We start from the raw sequence: 16,677 nt of genomic DNA, 5'->3' as shown, positions 1-16,677 counted from the left end.
GAGCGACCAATGACAGAACGAGTTGAAAACGCGCCTCAAGATTACGCCACGCAATTAGACGCCATCTTCTCATACGGCGGTTCGCGACAACGCGACGGTTTCTCATCTGAGCGTTTTTATTCTTTCATGGCGCATGTCGTGTACGTTCAACGAGGAATAATTATCGCTCGCATTTGACGCAGTGCGTTAGTCTCATATTACAAACGGAAAAGAACATAATATACGAGTGCCGCGTATTACGCGATACGCTTTCCGAGCAAGTAATCCGTGTTAAGTGCTCCGGCAAAGAAAGAACGCGGCGGTTAAGCACTGCAAAGAAAACTTGACATTGGAACGGCCATTTTGGCGTGTTGTTTCCTAATCGAGTGCTCAGCTTCAGCATCGATATCCATCCATTTCAAGGTAAGTAGCCCCGTCGTTGGGGCCACCACCGCGGACGAACGATTGAACGTTCGTGGCGTTTCTGCTTTTCGTTCTATCGCGTGAGTTTCTCCTCGCGAGGATTTCCCTGCCGTTCGGAACCGAGGAGGGAAGAATTGACTTTGCGCAGATGGTTTTGCCCTGTTTTTCGTTCTGTCCCATCGGTGACTGTAGGACCGCGGCGTATCGAGAATTGACCACTGTGGCGGGGCTTTGTTAGGACATTGAAAACGTACCGCGAATTTTTTGCAGGATATCAGTTTGAAATCGAGAGCTTCTGTTGGATCGATATTCGTACGTATAGGTGATAAATCGAAAACGTTGTCAACGCTCGGTGCCGACTTTCCGAATAAGCGAGTTGTCTCTGTGCTCTCGCTGCGAATGTGGCACGGCTGCTTCGAGTTCGCAAGTGTTGTTTATTGTAACGATCATCGGCGTTGCGGGCTTCTGTTTCGATTAAAAATTACGTAAAGGTTACGAAAGAGATCGAAACTGTTCGAATATATGGTGTAATTATTCGATTTCTTTGAGGGTATGTTGGTTACAATTATTTTAACGGTTATTTGGGATTGGTCAATTTGAATTCTTTGACTGGATTTAGTTGTACGGTTTTCGATTGGTGTTAGTTTAGAGTTTCTGTGTGTGTTTGAGTATCCATGTCCTCAAGGGAATGTAACGTGTTCGGAATTCAAATTTTTTTAGGACAATGTCGGTAACCAATAACGGCGATTCTTGTATTTCCTTGAGAGACTGAAGTGTATAAAAACTAGTACTGTACTGATGAAAGTATACATAATGTTTACATTCTATTGTGGTCTTTCCAATAGGTCGTTCTTACTGTTTGCCTTTTGTTCCATAGGTAGTTCACTCATATAAGATACTGACTGATATAAGTAATTTCAGTTAGAGTGGTTAACAGATGTGCTTCTAATTTCTTTTGAATAGTAATTAGTGGTTCAAATGGATATTTTATGAAATCATTTTTTTTTTTTAAATTAACCAATATCAACAAAATTATTTAATATTATTCAGCATAATTGTTTATTAAAAATTTGATGCTATTTATTATTTATTCATAATTGAATATTTTTTCCTCAGGAAATAGATATATTTCATCATTTCCAAAATGATGACAGAAACACACATAAATTCCAATCACGTCTTAAATTCTGGTTTGAATACCAAATCGGAAATAGACAAAATGGACGATGTAGGTTGGAAAGCTAAATTAAAAATTCCACCAAAGGACAAACGAATTAAAACTAGTGTAAGTTTACATGTGTTAATTATTTTGAATTTCTATTCATAATTTTCTTCTATTTAAATTTTATTCAAACTCTGTGTATTTATAATTGGTAAAATTTGTAGGATGTTACTGATACTCGGGGCAATGAGTTTGAGGAGTTTTGCCTAAAACGAGAATTATTGATGGGAATCTTCGAGAAAGGCTGGGAAAAGCCTTCTCCAATTCAGGAAGCCAGCATTCCCATTGCACTGTCCGGTAAAGATATCTTAGCTCGTGCAAAGAATGGGACTGGCAAAACTGGGGCCTACTCAATTCCAGTGTTAGAACAAGTACATATTTTAACAATATTTTACATTTATACTATCTATGTATGTAGAAGTTTACAATTTCAGTACTATATTTTTTATAATTTAGGTTGATCCACGAAAAGATGTGATCCAAGCGCTGGTAATTGTACCCACTAGGGAATTAGCTCTTCAGACATCACAAATCTGTATTGAACTCGCAAAACACATGGACATAAAGGTAATGGTAACTACTGGAGGAACAAATTTACGGGATGACATCATGAGGATTTATCAGAAAGGTTTGTATTAACCATATTTACTTATATGAAACATACAAATTTGGACAAGTAGTAAAAACAGTAATTATGGTAATTTCGTTTATAGTGCAAGTTATAATAGCAACACCAGGAAGAATTCTTGACCTCATGGATAAAAACGTTGCAAACATGGATCACTGTAAAATTCTAGTTTTGGATGAAGCAGACAAGCTTCTGTCACAAGATTTTAAAGGAATGTTAGATCATGTCATTTCTAGGTATGTTATATGTATAAGTATATTATGTATATTATATTCTTTAAGCATTGTTCATTTTTTCCCCCTTTTTTTAATACATGTATAGATTACCACATGAACGTCAAATACTGCTGTATTCAGCCACATTTCCCTTAACGGTGAAACAGTTTATGGAAAAGCACTTAAGAGATCCATATGAGATTAATTTAATGGAGGAACTCACATTGAAAGGTGTAACACAATATTATGCCTTTGTACAAGAACGACAGAAAGTTCATTGCCTTAATACGCTGTTCTCCAAGGTAGATCCCATCTTATACACAGAAATATCTACTGTACATTAAAATCATTTTCTAAATTGTTTTTGTCTAATTATGGAATTCATTTCTCGTTTCTTTAGTTGCAAATAACACAAAGTATAATATTCTGCAATTCGACGCAACGCGTTGAATTACTGGCAAAGAAAATAACAGATCTTGGATACTGCTGTTATTATATACACGCGAAAATGGCGCAGGCACACCGAAATCGCGTGTTTCATGATTTCCGAGCAGGACTTTGTAGAAACCTGGTAAGTGATCGTATATGCTTTACAGTGAAAAACACAATATGGAAAAATTGAATTTAAAAGTGAAATATTAACATTTGAATCGTGATGTATTTCCAGGTGAGCAGCGACCTGTTTACTCGTGGTATTGATGTGCAAGCAGTGAACGTCGTGATCAATTTTGACTTTCCAAAAATGGCAGAGACATACTTGCATCGTATTGGACGATCAGGACGATTCGGCCATTTAGGTATAGCAATTAACCTAATCACATACGAGGACCGTTTCAATTTGCATCGTATCGAACAAGAGCTTGGAACAGAAATTAAGCCTATTCCAAAGGTAATAGATCCAAGTTTGTACGTAGCAAGACCAGAAGACAATAACAGTATGGAAGAGGGTAATGTGTCCAAGTAGTTTCGATGCATGGTCATCAATGAAGTTTTACATGCGCTCAAAGAGTTTAAAGTGTAAAAAAATGGTGATTGTGTGACTCGTACATGTAAGGCATATATTGATATGCTTTGAACTCGCAGAGTGAAATGTTACTTCAGTCTGAAAAAAGAATTGTCTGGAGTGTTGAGACAGTGTATAAAGACGAAACAGTGCTATGAACATTTAGATAAAAAAAGTGGTCTATATAGAAAAAAAATTGAAAATTTCAATTAACATCATAGTAAGCAACGGAAACATGAATTACTTGTAAATATAAGGCATACTGAGCGTGAAACAGTGGACTCAGTGAATGAAATGATGCGAACGCCGGTGCGAGTCATTCTTTGTACATAAATACATATAAATGTACATAATCTAAAGTGCGTCAGAGTCAAGCCATTATCAAGAGCACAATATGTAAACGAGTAACATAATAATCATTACATTTTACCACAACTGTAAATATTACATGAAGATTACCCATCATTTTAATAGTAAATCTTTATACAATGGCTTCATACTTCCAAGATCTTTTTTTTCTTTTTGTTCTTTAACGGAAAACGTGATGGCATGTGCGATTTAAAAGGAGAAACAGCAGTACGAAAGCAAATTGTCACTTGAGTGCTGTTTACGAGTATCCGAACATTGTATATTAATCCATATGTCCATTACTTTTGCATCAGCATACCTGCGTATAAAATTCTCCTTAAATATACAATCACAAATTCTAAATATCGTATTGATCTTAAATGTTTGATCATGGCTTGATTTTGCTACCTGTCAATGCTGTCATACAACTCTGAAATTCAAATCACTTTTCAAAAAGCAAAAGATTATTCTTTTTTTTTTCTGTAAAGCGGATATTAGGATCTTTTTTTTAACTTAATCTGATTTTTTTTTTATGAAACTGTGATTGAGCGTCAGAGGTTGTAAAATTGACTAGTTTTATATAATTATTTTTTATAAATAACTGGCTGGTGGCGTATGGCAACGTTAGGGATTCAATGTATGATTTCTATTGAACATTTACGTGTCTATTGTACTTTGAAATTGATATATCAGCCAATGTACGAGTAATAAAATTACCAAACAGGGATTCTTTATTACTCTTCATGCATTTTAGGTGAACAACGTGATAAAGAAATAACGAAAAATGTGTGTAACGTAGCATAATACAGTATCTTCTGTGACAGATAAAACAACTGCCAAAAATATAATAGAACATCATCATGGAATCCCTTTTTATCCTTGGGTTTTCTCTTTAATATTCGTGTACATGTTGATCGTACGAAAAGCAAAAAAACAGAGACGTGTATAAGAAATAATTTTCGATGAAATTTCTATTATATTGTTAATATTTCCTGTGAACCAAAAGTGTACCACCAGCCAAGACGACCTAGGTTTATGGAACGAAATGCGTATACATTAAAAATAGGCAATAGTAGAATATTTCATATTTGAGGCAGAAAATTTCAGTGAGAGATATTAATGAAAGCGATAAAAAGCGGTTTGGAATGCCTTTGGACTTATAATACCAGTTTTGACGGATATTTTGCTTTCTCGATAGAGACAACAGGAGAGATAATCTTATGACGATAAAGATTGACAGCTGGAACAAGAAGTATAATCATTTGAAATTTCTTTACGAAGTAAACACGACAGATAACGAATGTCCATCGAATAAAAAAGTGATCGTTTTTACACGTTTACATTCGCAAAGAAAAATATTACGCTTTTAAATTAAATGTAGTTCCATGCAAATCTTTAATATAAATTTCAGTTACTTTAGGTAAAATTATTGACATCTAATTTATTATTCGATATGGCAATGTATTTAAAATACACTCGCAAAGTATGGTATTAAAAGTAACAAATATTTGATATGAAACTTCTATATATATTGACCTGTATGCATATTGGGGATGAAACGAAAATATTCTATTGCTCTTTTATTTCGTTGTCCATCGTAAATTATGAATGTATTTATGCTACACGGAACAATGTAATGCATTTTTTGCACATACATTTTAATGATCCTATTGTAGGAATGATATGCTTAATCAGTTATTTATTACTGACGTACAGAAGATCTCTCTTGTGTCGCTATCTAAGCATTAATGCTGTGATTTAGTATTATGGTGTTAAAAGCATTAGAAACCGTTTTTCGTACCGAACACAAATTATAATTTGATACGTACGACATTTCACATATTGGGAATACGCCTGTAGCACAGGTAGCTGTGTTGTAAAAGGCATTGTCAATCGATTTACACTTTTTTGCCAGTTCGAGAAAAATGTGATTTGAGAGCTCGTTAAATGTAGGAAATCTCAATGATTGATTGTAACACAAGCACGCATCGCATTGTTGCAAGAAGTCCGGCATCGTGATGCTTGGGATGATAGAAGAAAGCCAATTAATAATAAAGGGTCAGTGTGTGAAACATCCCGTCCCGCATTGGGATGCATATTCGAAAGTGAAAAAAGAAAATAGTTGCAAAAAATTGGCAATGATCTATCTAAATAATTACATAAGAGTTGTATTTATAACAGTTTAGAGAGAAAACACTACTTAGTGTTTTTTTCTTTTGTGGCTCTATCTTTTATCGATTACGTTTTTCTTTTTGTCATATGCGATGTTACCGATCACTCGAATTTTCACCAGTCAGATATATTTGAGATAAAGTAAAATCGCATATGATTCTGTTCCAATGTAACTTGTAATCTTTTTTTTCTTTCTCTTTCTCTCTCACTCTATCTCTCTTCCTCTCTCACACTTTCATATTTTTATTATTTCCTCGAAATGGGAACACGTAATTCAATAAGTCGAACAGTATTTCGGATGTATCGGTTCCAAAAACAATACTCCTACATATTCATTGCAAAATTTTGCTTTTGTGTTGTATGTTTGTGAAGGTTCTTATGATTCTTTCTGGCGAACTTGTGCAGACTAGGGAAGTAATACTCTTGGTCTTACTGAATTATAATTTGGAACACCATTAGATCCGATATGGAATCTATTTTGTGAGGTATATTTTAATCAGTCTTTAAAAGAGTCAAGAATGTGCCAATGAAGTGAGAAGTCATGAAATTTCGATGGATTTATCCACAGGCTGCATGGAATTGTTCCTAGTGATTCAAAGTACGTTTCGATCACTTCACGAAACATTATACATACATACACATTTGTTTATTTACCAGTTTTACAAGGTATTAGATATTCAATCGAGACGAGTAGTACTCATCGCTAGAGATACTTTTCAAATCTTGCGTTCACACGACATAACGAACGGTCATTATCATATTCATCTTGACTCTTTTTAAAGAATGGTATTTGCGCGAGATAAAATGATAAATCTCTTATAGAAGCTGGGTGATAAAAACAATTGCTGAATGCAATGCAATGCTATGCGTATAGACTGAAGGAATATAGAAATGTGTATGTGTCTGTTTTGTTCTGCCGTTGAAATTTGATGAGTGAATCGATGAAGTTTTAATCTCAGAGTTATTGCAGAGGATCCATGTTGTACGTGGAATAGGAATTTTTGTGAGATCTTAGGATACGTATGTACTGTTTTCAAGCGTTGAAGGTTGCTTATACAAAAACGATCGAGTTAATTTTGTTCTTGGAAATCTTGTGAGCGATCCCTCATGTCTGTCGCATAGACGTGTATCCAAGTGAAGTTCCTACACCTCACCTTGGAGAAGAAGATTATTCTTGATGTGGAAATCATTTGTGGGGGGGAGCACCTTTATGATATAAAAGTGCAATGTTGGAAGAGATGAGTTAACATCTGGATTTAAGATTACTAAGGGAGACCCTGACGACCATCGCGAAGGGTTCAGTTCATTATTGAACATATACGATTCAATTCGTACGATTGAAGGAAACAACACCTTTCCACGAGATGGAAGACCATCATCGATCTCGTACCTTCAATATAATATGCATTGGTTCAATCCGATGCAACGAGCTGCATATTACAAACGGAGTACACAGTTTTGTTATATAAGAAACAATTATTGGTCTCGAATCAACACTATGAAAAGTCTTCAATAGTTTGAGCAGCTCGTTTATGGTATTGGAACAAAATCTCCAATAAATTATGAAGAATCAATTTAAAAATAAAATATAAGAAAAAATACAAAAAAAAAAAGAGAAGAAATTCGTTTAAGTACAAAATGCACCGTCACGTTAAATCTGTAACAATTATTGTACTTCTTTTTACAGTTTCATTTTTTAATTCCACCTAATGATGTATCATGTTAAAATGCTTCAGAGTGACGGTGCATGGGAAAAATGTTTACAAGCGTACACCTTTTGGTACTAACGAATAATACAAAAAATTCTTGATGACATGCCAATCAAAATTTGTTTATATCCTGACAACAAAATGCGATTACCAATTGTAAATGCAAGTCGTACATTACTGTGACTCTATTTTTCCCAACGTTTTATATTCAGGTGTACTGGGTGTACATGCTTTACAGATTTTGTGTTTTCAACACAAATATAAGATTATCTTATACATCACAAGAAATATAAAAAAGAAGACATTTATGCGGTACTGGCCGACTTGCATAAAAAGAAATTTAAAAGACAGAATGCACTATATGATCCTTGCAGGATTGTATGTGTGTTGGTTCAAAATCATTTTTATGTTCGAGAAACGTTGCGAAATTTTGACCGCGTATCAGAACACAGAAATTTTGAAAAATCGTCCATTACTCTGAAAATGTAACTATGTTTATTTGTTGATTGTGAAGATAGGTTTGTGCCCCGCTTACGAAACAATCTTTTTTATTTGTTTTTTTGATTTTCTCCGTGCACAGACCCGATCTGGTGGAAAAACGCATGTCAGTGTATTTGTTTTCAAAAGGAACAAAATAGCAAAGAAAATTTGGTCCTTAAATAAAATTTCCGGTTCAGCATAATTATGTGTATCCTCTTTTCTTCCACGATACCTTTTCACTGTCGATCTTCGAAACCATAGGATCCGTGTTAAGCTAAAATATTGAATTTCTGAACATTTCATCGGTTGAAACAGTAATTGGAGTTTCTAGAACTGAGGTTGAATAAATATACTCAATCGATAGTTATTCAGGATTATCATCAAAGTGCAATTCCATTATTGTATTCCATGAATTTTATACTTTCGGCGTATCTTTCAAATATTAAACGCAATATTGATTAGACAACGTTTATTTAAAACCTGTTATTTATGAACTAATTAAAATTCTAGATAATACAATGATTTTATATGCCATTTTTCATGCTTGTTTAAAGACATCAATTTGTGAAAATAATTTTAACGTATTCCCTATTATCGTCACTGATTTTTATTTCTTTTGCATTAATTTCTATACTGCACGTGTGACAGTAATCATTTTTTATATCAATATAGGGATAAACGAAGACCATCTTTTACATTTCTAATTTTATTTCCCAACTCGAAGTTTAATTTCCTTTTCCAGAAACAAAAATTAAAATCATTTTATCCCAATGCACGTTCGTGGTAGGGAACCTGTTAAGGGATTAGAAGACGCGAGAAATTCCTTTAATGAAACTTGAATCAAAGTCCCCGGCACTAATCGCATCAAAATTAATTAGACGCGGCTTTACATTTTGACAGGCAGTACTTATTATTTAATTCGACGAACAGATCGAGTTTAGGATATGATTAATTTCGTGAAGGGAAAACAGAATTCATGATGCGTCGAAAATTTCCAATAACCATTGCTTTACGGTTCTTTGATCAGTATTATCGTCGAACGGGAGTACATGTGAGAAATATAATTTCTCCACGCAAATTACAAATATTGAAACGACCGTGCAAACAGAATCCCACTCCTGTAATTACATTCATCCATCCATACAGTATAATCGCAAACTTCAGCCGCCGGATGATCGATACAGAACACAGATGCAACGAGTTACAAAATTATTACCAGACTCAGAAACTTAATAGAGTCTGAAATGAAAGAGTAACGTTTAATATTTTAGCTGCTGGAATAACACCAGGGAGAAATATTTCTGCTGACACAAATGCATTCGTTTTCATGAGGCTGTTCGTTATATCTCTCTTAATTTTGCTTACAAAAAATAATGTACGTTAATAAAACGAATAGTGCGATTAGAGATTTTTATTTTGAATTTTCGGTGCTATGCAAATCTTATTTTCTTACAGCAGCGTTAGACTTTTATCACTTTAACTCATAATAATGTGTCTATAAACGTAACTAAATTAGATCTACTGGATTTATTTTATCGAGATAGAACAGCGAATTTCTTTACACTTCACTGAATTTTATGGTCGATTCGTGGAAGCTGGAGGGTGTATCGAGAGTAAACGAGAAAGACCGAGGGATTGCTGGCGAGTGACACCTCGAACCGATAAGGTCGATGCTCGAAATGAGTCATCCCCAATACAGGAAATTTGTACAAGTTCTTCATTTTCCGCTAAATCTTGTTCAAAACGGTATTAATAGTTTCTGTTTAAAGTAGTATGAGATGCAATGCTTTCTAAGGGACTCCTCATGGGACACGTACAGTATTCTACATAGTGGGATCGAAACATCAAAACGTGGCTTTTGAACTAGTGCTGCTCTTCAATTTAATCCTTACATCAATAACCAAAAAAGGGAAAAGGGTACTTGGGTACCCAGTTATCGACACAAGAGTTAAGGCAATTAAAATAGAAACTCAAGAAGAGGGTAGTGCAACATGGTAACATTTTAATACAACTACTTACTCTTCTAAACTATCATCAAGATACAGCTTCAAATAATTTCAAGCTTCACCACTCTCACCAAACAAATCCACAGAAATATAACACCGTATCCACACCTCCCCACACCAAATCCCAAACCCCTCTCCTCAAAACAACTCCCTTCAAAACCACGAACCAACCCCACCCCAAAAAAATCCATCATCACCCTTAATCCCACGAGCAATTAATTTCTAATGGACCGGCGAACACCCCGCGCTACGTCCAAAGAATTCATTTCCTCTAACTCCGCAGTAACAAGCGTCTCGCGCGGCGTGATATATCGTCCCTGGCGTCGCGGCGCGACACGCGTGTAGCGGGCAATTAATGACCCGAGCAATTAGTGATAAGTTTTAAGTCCTCGATCATACATGTCCACGCTGTAAATCTGCGAAACAATCGCGTACGCGGTTGTACTGCACGCGTGTCGCTCGCGTTAACATCCCTGGCTGGTTGATAAAACGCGGCTGGGCCTAGCCAAATCCTGATAGAGCCTCGCGTGGCAATTCTATAAACTCCTCGGCAAAAACCCAGTCGTCGGCTACGCGGTCCCCGTCGATGTTCCTTTTTCGTCTTCGCTTTCACCCTTTCGGCTTTGATCAGAGAGTGCCCACTCTCCGCAGAGAATAGACGGTGGCGGAAGGCGGACGGGGCGAGGAGGACAGCGGCTCGAGTGCGGGGCAGGCTGGGGAAAAAAGGCGGAAGAAGAGTTTGGGATAAGAATTATACTATCGGGCTGTTGGCGCGGCATGAACGAGCGCTATTGATTTTAAGTAATCGTTTAAATAGCGTCAGTGGCCTGTGCAATGGGGGGGTGCCATCGACGGTGTGCAACCGACAGAGACGCGTGAACCCCGATGGAACTTTAAGCCAGGGAAACCGTCGCGGTTCTTGCCCCCCATCGTCTCCCCTCCTTCCCAGTTACTTCGTATCTTCCGTCCTTTCAACTTTCTTCGCGGCATAGTCCCTCTCTCGGTGCCCCGTAATTCCTCTCTACTGTAAATCGATAAGTGCTCGAAAGCAGATCGCGGGGACCGCTGGAAATGGGGATTCACGAGGTTTCGGTCGGCCCGATGCGTCCTGCCCTCGGTGGTCGCGGATGGAACGCTGGCGGAATATTGCGCGAACAACGATCCAACGCGGGCCAACGTTCTTATCGAGAGGTTCTTTGATCGCGCGGTCAAAGGCTCGCGTCCATTAAGGGTGCATTACGCGGGGCGTAATAGATAGAGGCACGTGTATCGGCGGGATCAATTATTTCGATGGGATCGTTCGAGAGGATCTGCAACGCGTGCCACGCCGTAGTCGCAATGTCATCTTTACCCTCGGCTTGTAGGCAGATTCGATACCCCCTCCCCTTGTGCAAGGCTTCTGGAGCGAACCTAACTTTCCCCCACGGAAAGAATACCCCCATTTTCCGTATAATTTCCACGAGAGATGACAGAACCAGAGGGGCGAGGGGGAGGGAGGGATGATGATGGTAGGTGGCAGGGAGAGACAGGGAGGGTTGAAAAGGACGCGGCGACTACTCGAGAACGTAAACGCGAGAGCCGAGGACCGTGTCTTAAAGAAGGCTGCAGGGGGCGTGGGGAGAGAGAGAAAGAGAGAGAGAGAGAAGGGAAGGGGGAGAGGGTTGAGGAGCAGAAGAAGAAGAGGAAAAAAACGAGAAGAAAAGGGAAGAGTGACTGTTCCAGGCCTGATCGTAGCCAGAAACGACGAGAGTCTCCCGGCAGTTGACGGTGGCGGATAGACGACGATATCGTAACCGCCGTTGCCTGTCGTTGGCGGCCTTTTCTCTTTCTCCCTCGCCCCCACACCCCCTGCCCCGTAATCTGGCAGTGCATTTAACCACTTTGTGAAATAGCCGTATATCTCGCCGCTGTGACGTAGCATTCGATACGTCGAAAAACGGAGGTTGGAGGGCTGAAGGTGGCAAGAGGAAGGAGCCAGGGGCGAGAGGTAGGGGGTGGCTTCAGGGGAGGGTGGTGGCGGTGCGAGGTCGGCCGACTCCGTAGGAAAACGCGGGGGAATAGGTTGTGGGAGGAGGACAGAGAGAGAGGAGAGCCCCCACGAGGGGGGTGTAGAAGGAGCAAGGGAGAACGAGCGAAGCGAGTACTAGTGAATGTTGTGCGCGCGCCCGTCCGTCGTGTACCCCATTTAGAGGGGTGGAAAGCGCCGGCACGAAGGTGGGGTTGCCTCGTTCCGTGAGTAGGGAGTGGAAACGATCCCTACTGCTCCGCGTTGTGTGGAAAGCGCACGAGCTGTCTGGCTGGGAGTGGCGGGGGGTGTCACGGGGGTGATCACGGGGGGATCTGCAGGGGACAGGCAGGCAAGGCAGGCAGGCAAGGCAGGCAGGCAGACCCGCGAGGAGGGTAAAAGGATGCTGGTGGATGAGGCTGACGGGGGAGCGGGGTGGGGGCGTTCGAGAATCACGGGTGGTGGTGTGTATACTCCCTGTGTATAGTCTGGCGAGAGTGGAAGAAGGGTGCGCCCTACTTCGCGTCGGCGTTTTCCCTCCTGCTGGTGTGCAACGGCACACCGTGGGATAGATAGAGACAGAGAGCAGGGGAGAGGGTATCTCTCCGGTTCAGTGCCGGGCTTTTCGTAGTCTCTCATTTCACGACGAGCGTCCGCGACCATCGGCTCCCGTGTGTTGTGCCCGCGCGTTCCACGGAAGTACAGGGTGCGAGAGAAGCAGGGGGGGGAATGGTCGGAAAAGTGTTGCCTGGCGTCGTCGGACAACGCCATGAGCTGGGCCGGTGAGAAAACGGGAGAAACGAGCTCTCTCGCCGGATAGAGAGGGCCAGGGGTTGAGTTTCGGGTGTTCGTGCGAGGTGTTCCGCTGGTGCGACGTTCGAGGGTGGTGTTACTTCGCCGACGTCCACGTCCTAAAAGTGCATCTCCGCCCGGAGGGTACACACACGCTGGCCGCGACGCGTTTACGTAAGAACGGACGCTCGCTGTGTACTCGCTCGTATGTATCCCAATGTGCGCGCGCGCGTGTGACAAGTACCGAGAAACACGGGATAGCCACCTGGGAAAGAAGGCGACGGTGGTTTTCGTCGATCCGCGAGTTCGCCGGGAGTGCAGGAGGTACCGTGGCGAGGAGTCGCTCTCAGCCAGCGAGTCAGGAGGATTCACGAATGGACGGGCTGAGACCACTTAATCCCGACCCTCGCGTTTGCATAATTAGCCGTAGTATGCTGGAAGGACCGCACGGGGAGAAGGGTTCGCGTAAACTTTGGTACAAAGGGTGAGGTGACGGGTCGCGCTGACTACGCGTGGGAAGCCGATCGTGACGCGGAAGCGAAGGAGGAGGAAGAGGTGAACGACTGGGAGACGGTTCGCTCGAGTTGGAAAAATGGGCGCGAGCTCGGCCGTCGAGGATCTCGATGAGAAAACACTCGCTAAGAATTGATGCGTCTTGCGGCCTCCTCGAGCGAGACTGTTCGGGCGGTTAGCGTTCACCGAGACCAGGACCACCAAGCGACAATAATAAACGCGTTCGTCATGGGGATCTCGATGTTTCTGGTTTACGTGACGTTGCTCGGCATCGCGACCAGTGACAAGTGTGCCGACGAGTGTTCCTGCAAGTGGAAGAGCGGGAAGCGAACGGTCGAGTGTGTGAATCGCGCCCTGACCAGTATACCCGAGTGGGTCGATCCCGAGACGCAGGTGTTGGACACCAGCGGGAACGACATTCGTACCCTGCCGAGCAACATCTTCGTACGCGTCAGGTTGACGAATCTACAGCGTCTCTACCTACGCGAGTGCCGTATCGACCGAATCGATAACTCGGCACTGGCGGGCCTTACGAATCTTGTAGAGCTCGATCTGAGCCACAACCTACTGACTGTGGTGCCCAGTGCCAGTTTCTCGGACACCCCGTTCCTCAGAGACCTCGTGCTCGCCAGTAACCCTCTGAAGAGGATCCAGTCGCTGGCCTTCAAGAGCACGCCGCACTTGGTCAAGCTAGACCTGTCCTACACGCAGCTGCTGGAGATCGAGGCGAATGGCTTTAGGGGGCTAGAAGTGTTAGAGAGTCTGAAACTAAACAATAATCAACTATCGACTCTTCATCCAGGCACCTTCGAGCCTCTCAACAAGCTCACTAGTATAGAGCTTCACGACAATCCTTGGATCTGCGATTGTCACCTGCGGGAGATGAAGATGTGGCTGGTGAAGCATAATCTGCCGACTCTACAGGCGCCTATTTGCCACGGACCCAAACAGTTACTAAATCGCACGTTCACCGACCTTGGAATAGACGATTTTGCTTGTCGACCGATACTGCTGATAGCCAGCCGCTATGCCGAAGCAACGATAGGGGAGAATGCCAGTATCGTGTGTCGTGTGAGCGCGATACCACCGGCCAAGGTGAAGTGGTATTGGAATGGAAGGTTGCTGACCAACCACTCGGCCTTCAGTAGCCATCAGAAGATCCTGATCTTCGAGGAGGGTCAATTCAGAAAACGAAGTACACTAGTCCTGACCAACGCTCAAGAAGCAGACTCCAGCGAGTTCTACTGCGTGGCGGAGAACCGAGCCGGCAGCGTCGAGGCAAACTTCACTCTCCACGTCTCCCTGAGAACCGCTGGCATGTCCACCCTTGGCTCAGGCCAGATCGCGGGGATATCCGCCGCGTTGGTGGTGCTAATCCTCCTCATCCTACTCATCATCCTAGTCTTATTCATCCGGCTGAGAAGAATGCCTCTAAAGGACGTAAAATCCGCCGTGCCTGGTGAAGGTGCATCCGGCGATGGCAGCGCAGGGAACACCGAAAACCCATCATCAACGACATCCACGAATCGCAGGAAGCAGGAGGAAATCGAGACCACGTCGTTCGGAGTCGAATCCAAGCCACCTGTGTCCTTAAGCCTGAGCTATGTCCAGAGGCCCCAGGCCACAGCCTTGCAGGAGAACGAGTATGGCTCGATCAGTCGGTTCGACGATCAGAGCCAGCCATCGGTGATGGTCGCGCCAGGCGCCTGTTTCTCGTCCACCACCTCGCTGATGCCCATCGACAACCCAGACCTCATCAGGGACACTCGTCGAGGTTCGGCGGAGGACATCACGCCTTACGGTGGCGCGGACTATAGTCGCATGGAGGTGGTGGACGATGCGAAAATCCTGTACTCTAGCTGCCTCTGGGAGGCGAGGGACGCGTGTAGGACATCGATGCCTGTCAGTTCGTATCCTTCGAAGGAGTCCCTGGCCGTCGTGGCGCCCATGGTCGAGCAGTTCCCGCCGGGCGCGAAGCAGATACGAGTCTGGCAGAAGGGAGTGCCCGTTTTGCCACCTGTCTCGGCGTTGAAGCGCGTGCTGGGTTCGACGCGCAGCTCCCCCGACGAGGGCTACCAGGAAGGGACTGGGACCGATGTCTAGGTACCGCTGCTTCATTACTGCGACGCCCGGCACCGATACATGGAGCTACGTAGACGTCACCAGGAAGACACCGATTGCTGAGTCCTGTCCAGTGCCAGACGAGCGGTAGTGAACGGTAGCACACGACGTTGAAGGGATACCCGATGGACGTCGACCTGTCACGTGGACTGCGTATACATAAACGTATAATATATATATGCATATACATAAACGGTCATACGTATTCATAGAGAGGTGAAAGATCGATGAGAAACGGTTCGAGATACGGTGCCGCTCGCTGCCCGAGGGTATATGTGGACGCATACATATGCAAGGTAACCGGGAGGAAGTCGACGGAGCTGACTACTGGGAAACGAACGTCCACTTGTCGCGAGATTTACGTACCAGTGGCCGATGAAACAGTTGGATATGTCGGCTCGTGACTAATGCACGGGATACGTGAAACGAAGAATCTGTCGTGGGATCGATCGATGCGACCGAATCCGCCCGCAACGAGGAATAACAGCTCGGCGTGATTACTCGAGGTATTCCGTGTGTACGATGCGCCGAGTAATAACATGGAGGATTTCGGTGTACCGAAACGTGCGACTAGGCGCTGAAAAGGGGAACCACGTCGTCGGTCTGATGGTGGCCACCGACAGAGCACAATAGTGACGGGTAATACTTTCTATAAGGGTGGATCTGGAGCGAATGGGGATAAGGTCGAGAGCAAACGAGAGCACGAGAACCACGGAGGGACATTGAATATTGTTCAACATACGTTTAAACATGTTTCTTATTGATAACGAACACGAAGACTGCAGTGCATGTTCCCAGAAAGATGTGTAGATAGACTGATGCGTGATGAATCATTTCTATCGTCGTACTTGGCTGCCGTAATACTACACGTGGATTTTATAGTCAATTCGAGGATGTTATTAGGCGATGTTAGATTGGGATACTGTTCGTTCGGTCGACGTGAGATTATGTATCGCCCCACGAACGTGATGGTGTCCAACACGGTGACGACGCAGATCTTCGACCGCCAGTTATCGTCGTGTTTTCGACGATTACGCAAGTGTGGTCGAATTTTAATTTGA

At 42.7% G+C, this 16,677-nt stretch overlaps 2 protein-coding genes across 2 annotated transcripts; both read left to right on the top strand.

Annotated features, from left to right (window-relative positions):
- Positions 1 to 164: 164 nt before the first annotated feature.
- Positions 165 to 3,434, top strand: Me31b (ATP-dependent RNA helicase me31b). Its single transcript, XM_076393558.1, has 8 exons — positions 165 to 402; positions 1,519 to 1,687; positions 1,789 to 1,995; positions 2,081 to 2,252; positions 2,338 to 2,488; positions 2,574 to 2,769; positions 2,868 to 3,038; positions 3,135 to 3,434. The coding sequence occupies exons 2-8, from the start codon at positions 1,547 to 1,549 to the stop codon at positions 3,429 to 3,431; spliced, it is 1,335 nt and encodes a 444-aa protein (XP_076249673.1). The 5' UTR covers positions 165 to 402; positions 1,519 to 1,546; the 3' UTR covers positions 3,432 to 3,434.
- A 10,140-nt stretch (positions 3,435 to 13,574) lies between these two features.
- On the top strand, positions 13,575 to 15,810 carry LOC143177087 (uncharacterized). Its single transcript, XM_076374866.1, has one exon. The coding sequence runs from the start codon at positions 13,631 to 13,633 to the stop codon at positions 15,596 to 15,598; it is 1,968 nt and encodes a 655-aa protein (XP_076230981.1). The 5' UTR covers positions 13,575 to 13,630; the 3' UTR covers positions 15,599 to 15,810.
- Positions 15,811 to 16,677: the final 867 nt, after the last annotated feature.

The sequence above is a fragment of the Calliopsis andreniformis genome, chromosome 3 (assembly GCF_051401765.1).
Source record: "Calliopsis andreniformis isolate RMS-2024a chromosome 3, iyCalAndr_principal, whole genome shotgun sequence".
Classification (NCBI taxonomy): Eukaryota; Metazoa; Arthropoda; class Insecta; order Hymenoptera; family Andrenidae; genus Calliopsis; species Calliopsis andreniformis.
Note: the sequence above shows the minus strand (reverse complement) of the source record. Positions and strands in the feature narration are given on the sequence as shown.

Coding starts and splice junctions, on each gene's coding strand:
- Me31b (XM_076393558.1), top strand. CDS start 1,547: ATGATGACAGAAACACACATAAATTCCAATCACGTCTTAAATTCTGGT. Junction 2,489..2,573: donor TTAGATCATGTCATTTCTAG/GTATGTTATATG, acceptor ATACATGTATAG/ATTACCACATGAACGTCAAA. Junction 2,770..2,867: donor TTAATACGCTGTTCTCCAAG/GTAGATCCCATC, acceptor TCGTTTCTTTAG/TTGCAAATAACACAAAGTAT.
- LOC143177087 (XM_076374866.1), top strand. CDS start 13,631: ATGCGTCTTGCGGCCTCCTCGAGCGAGACTGTTCGGGCGGTTAGCGTT.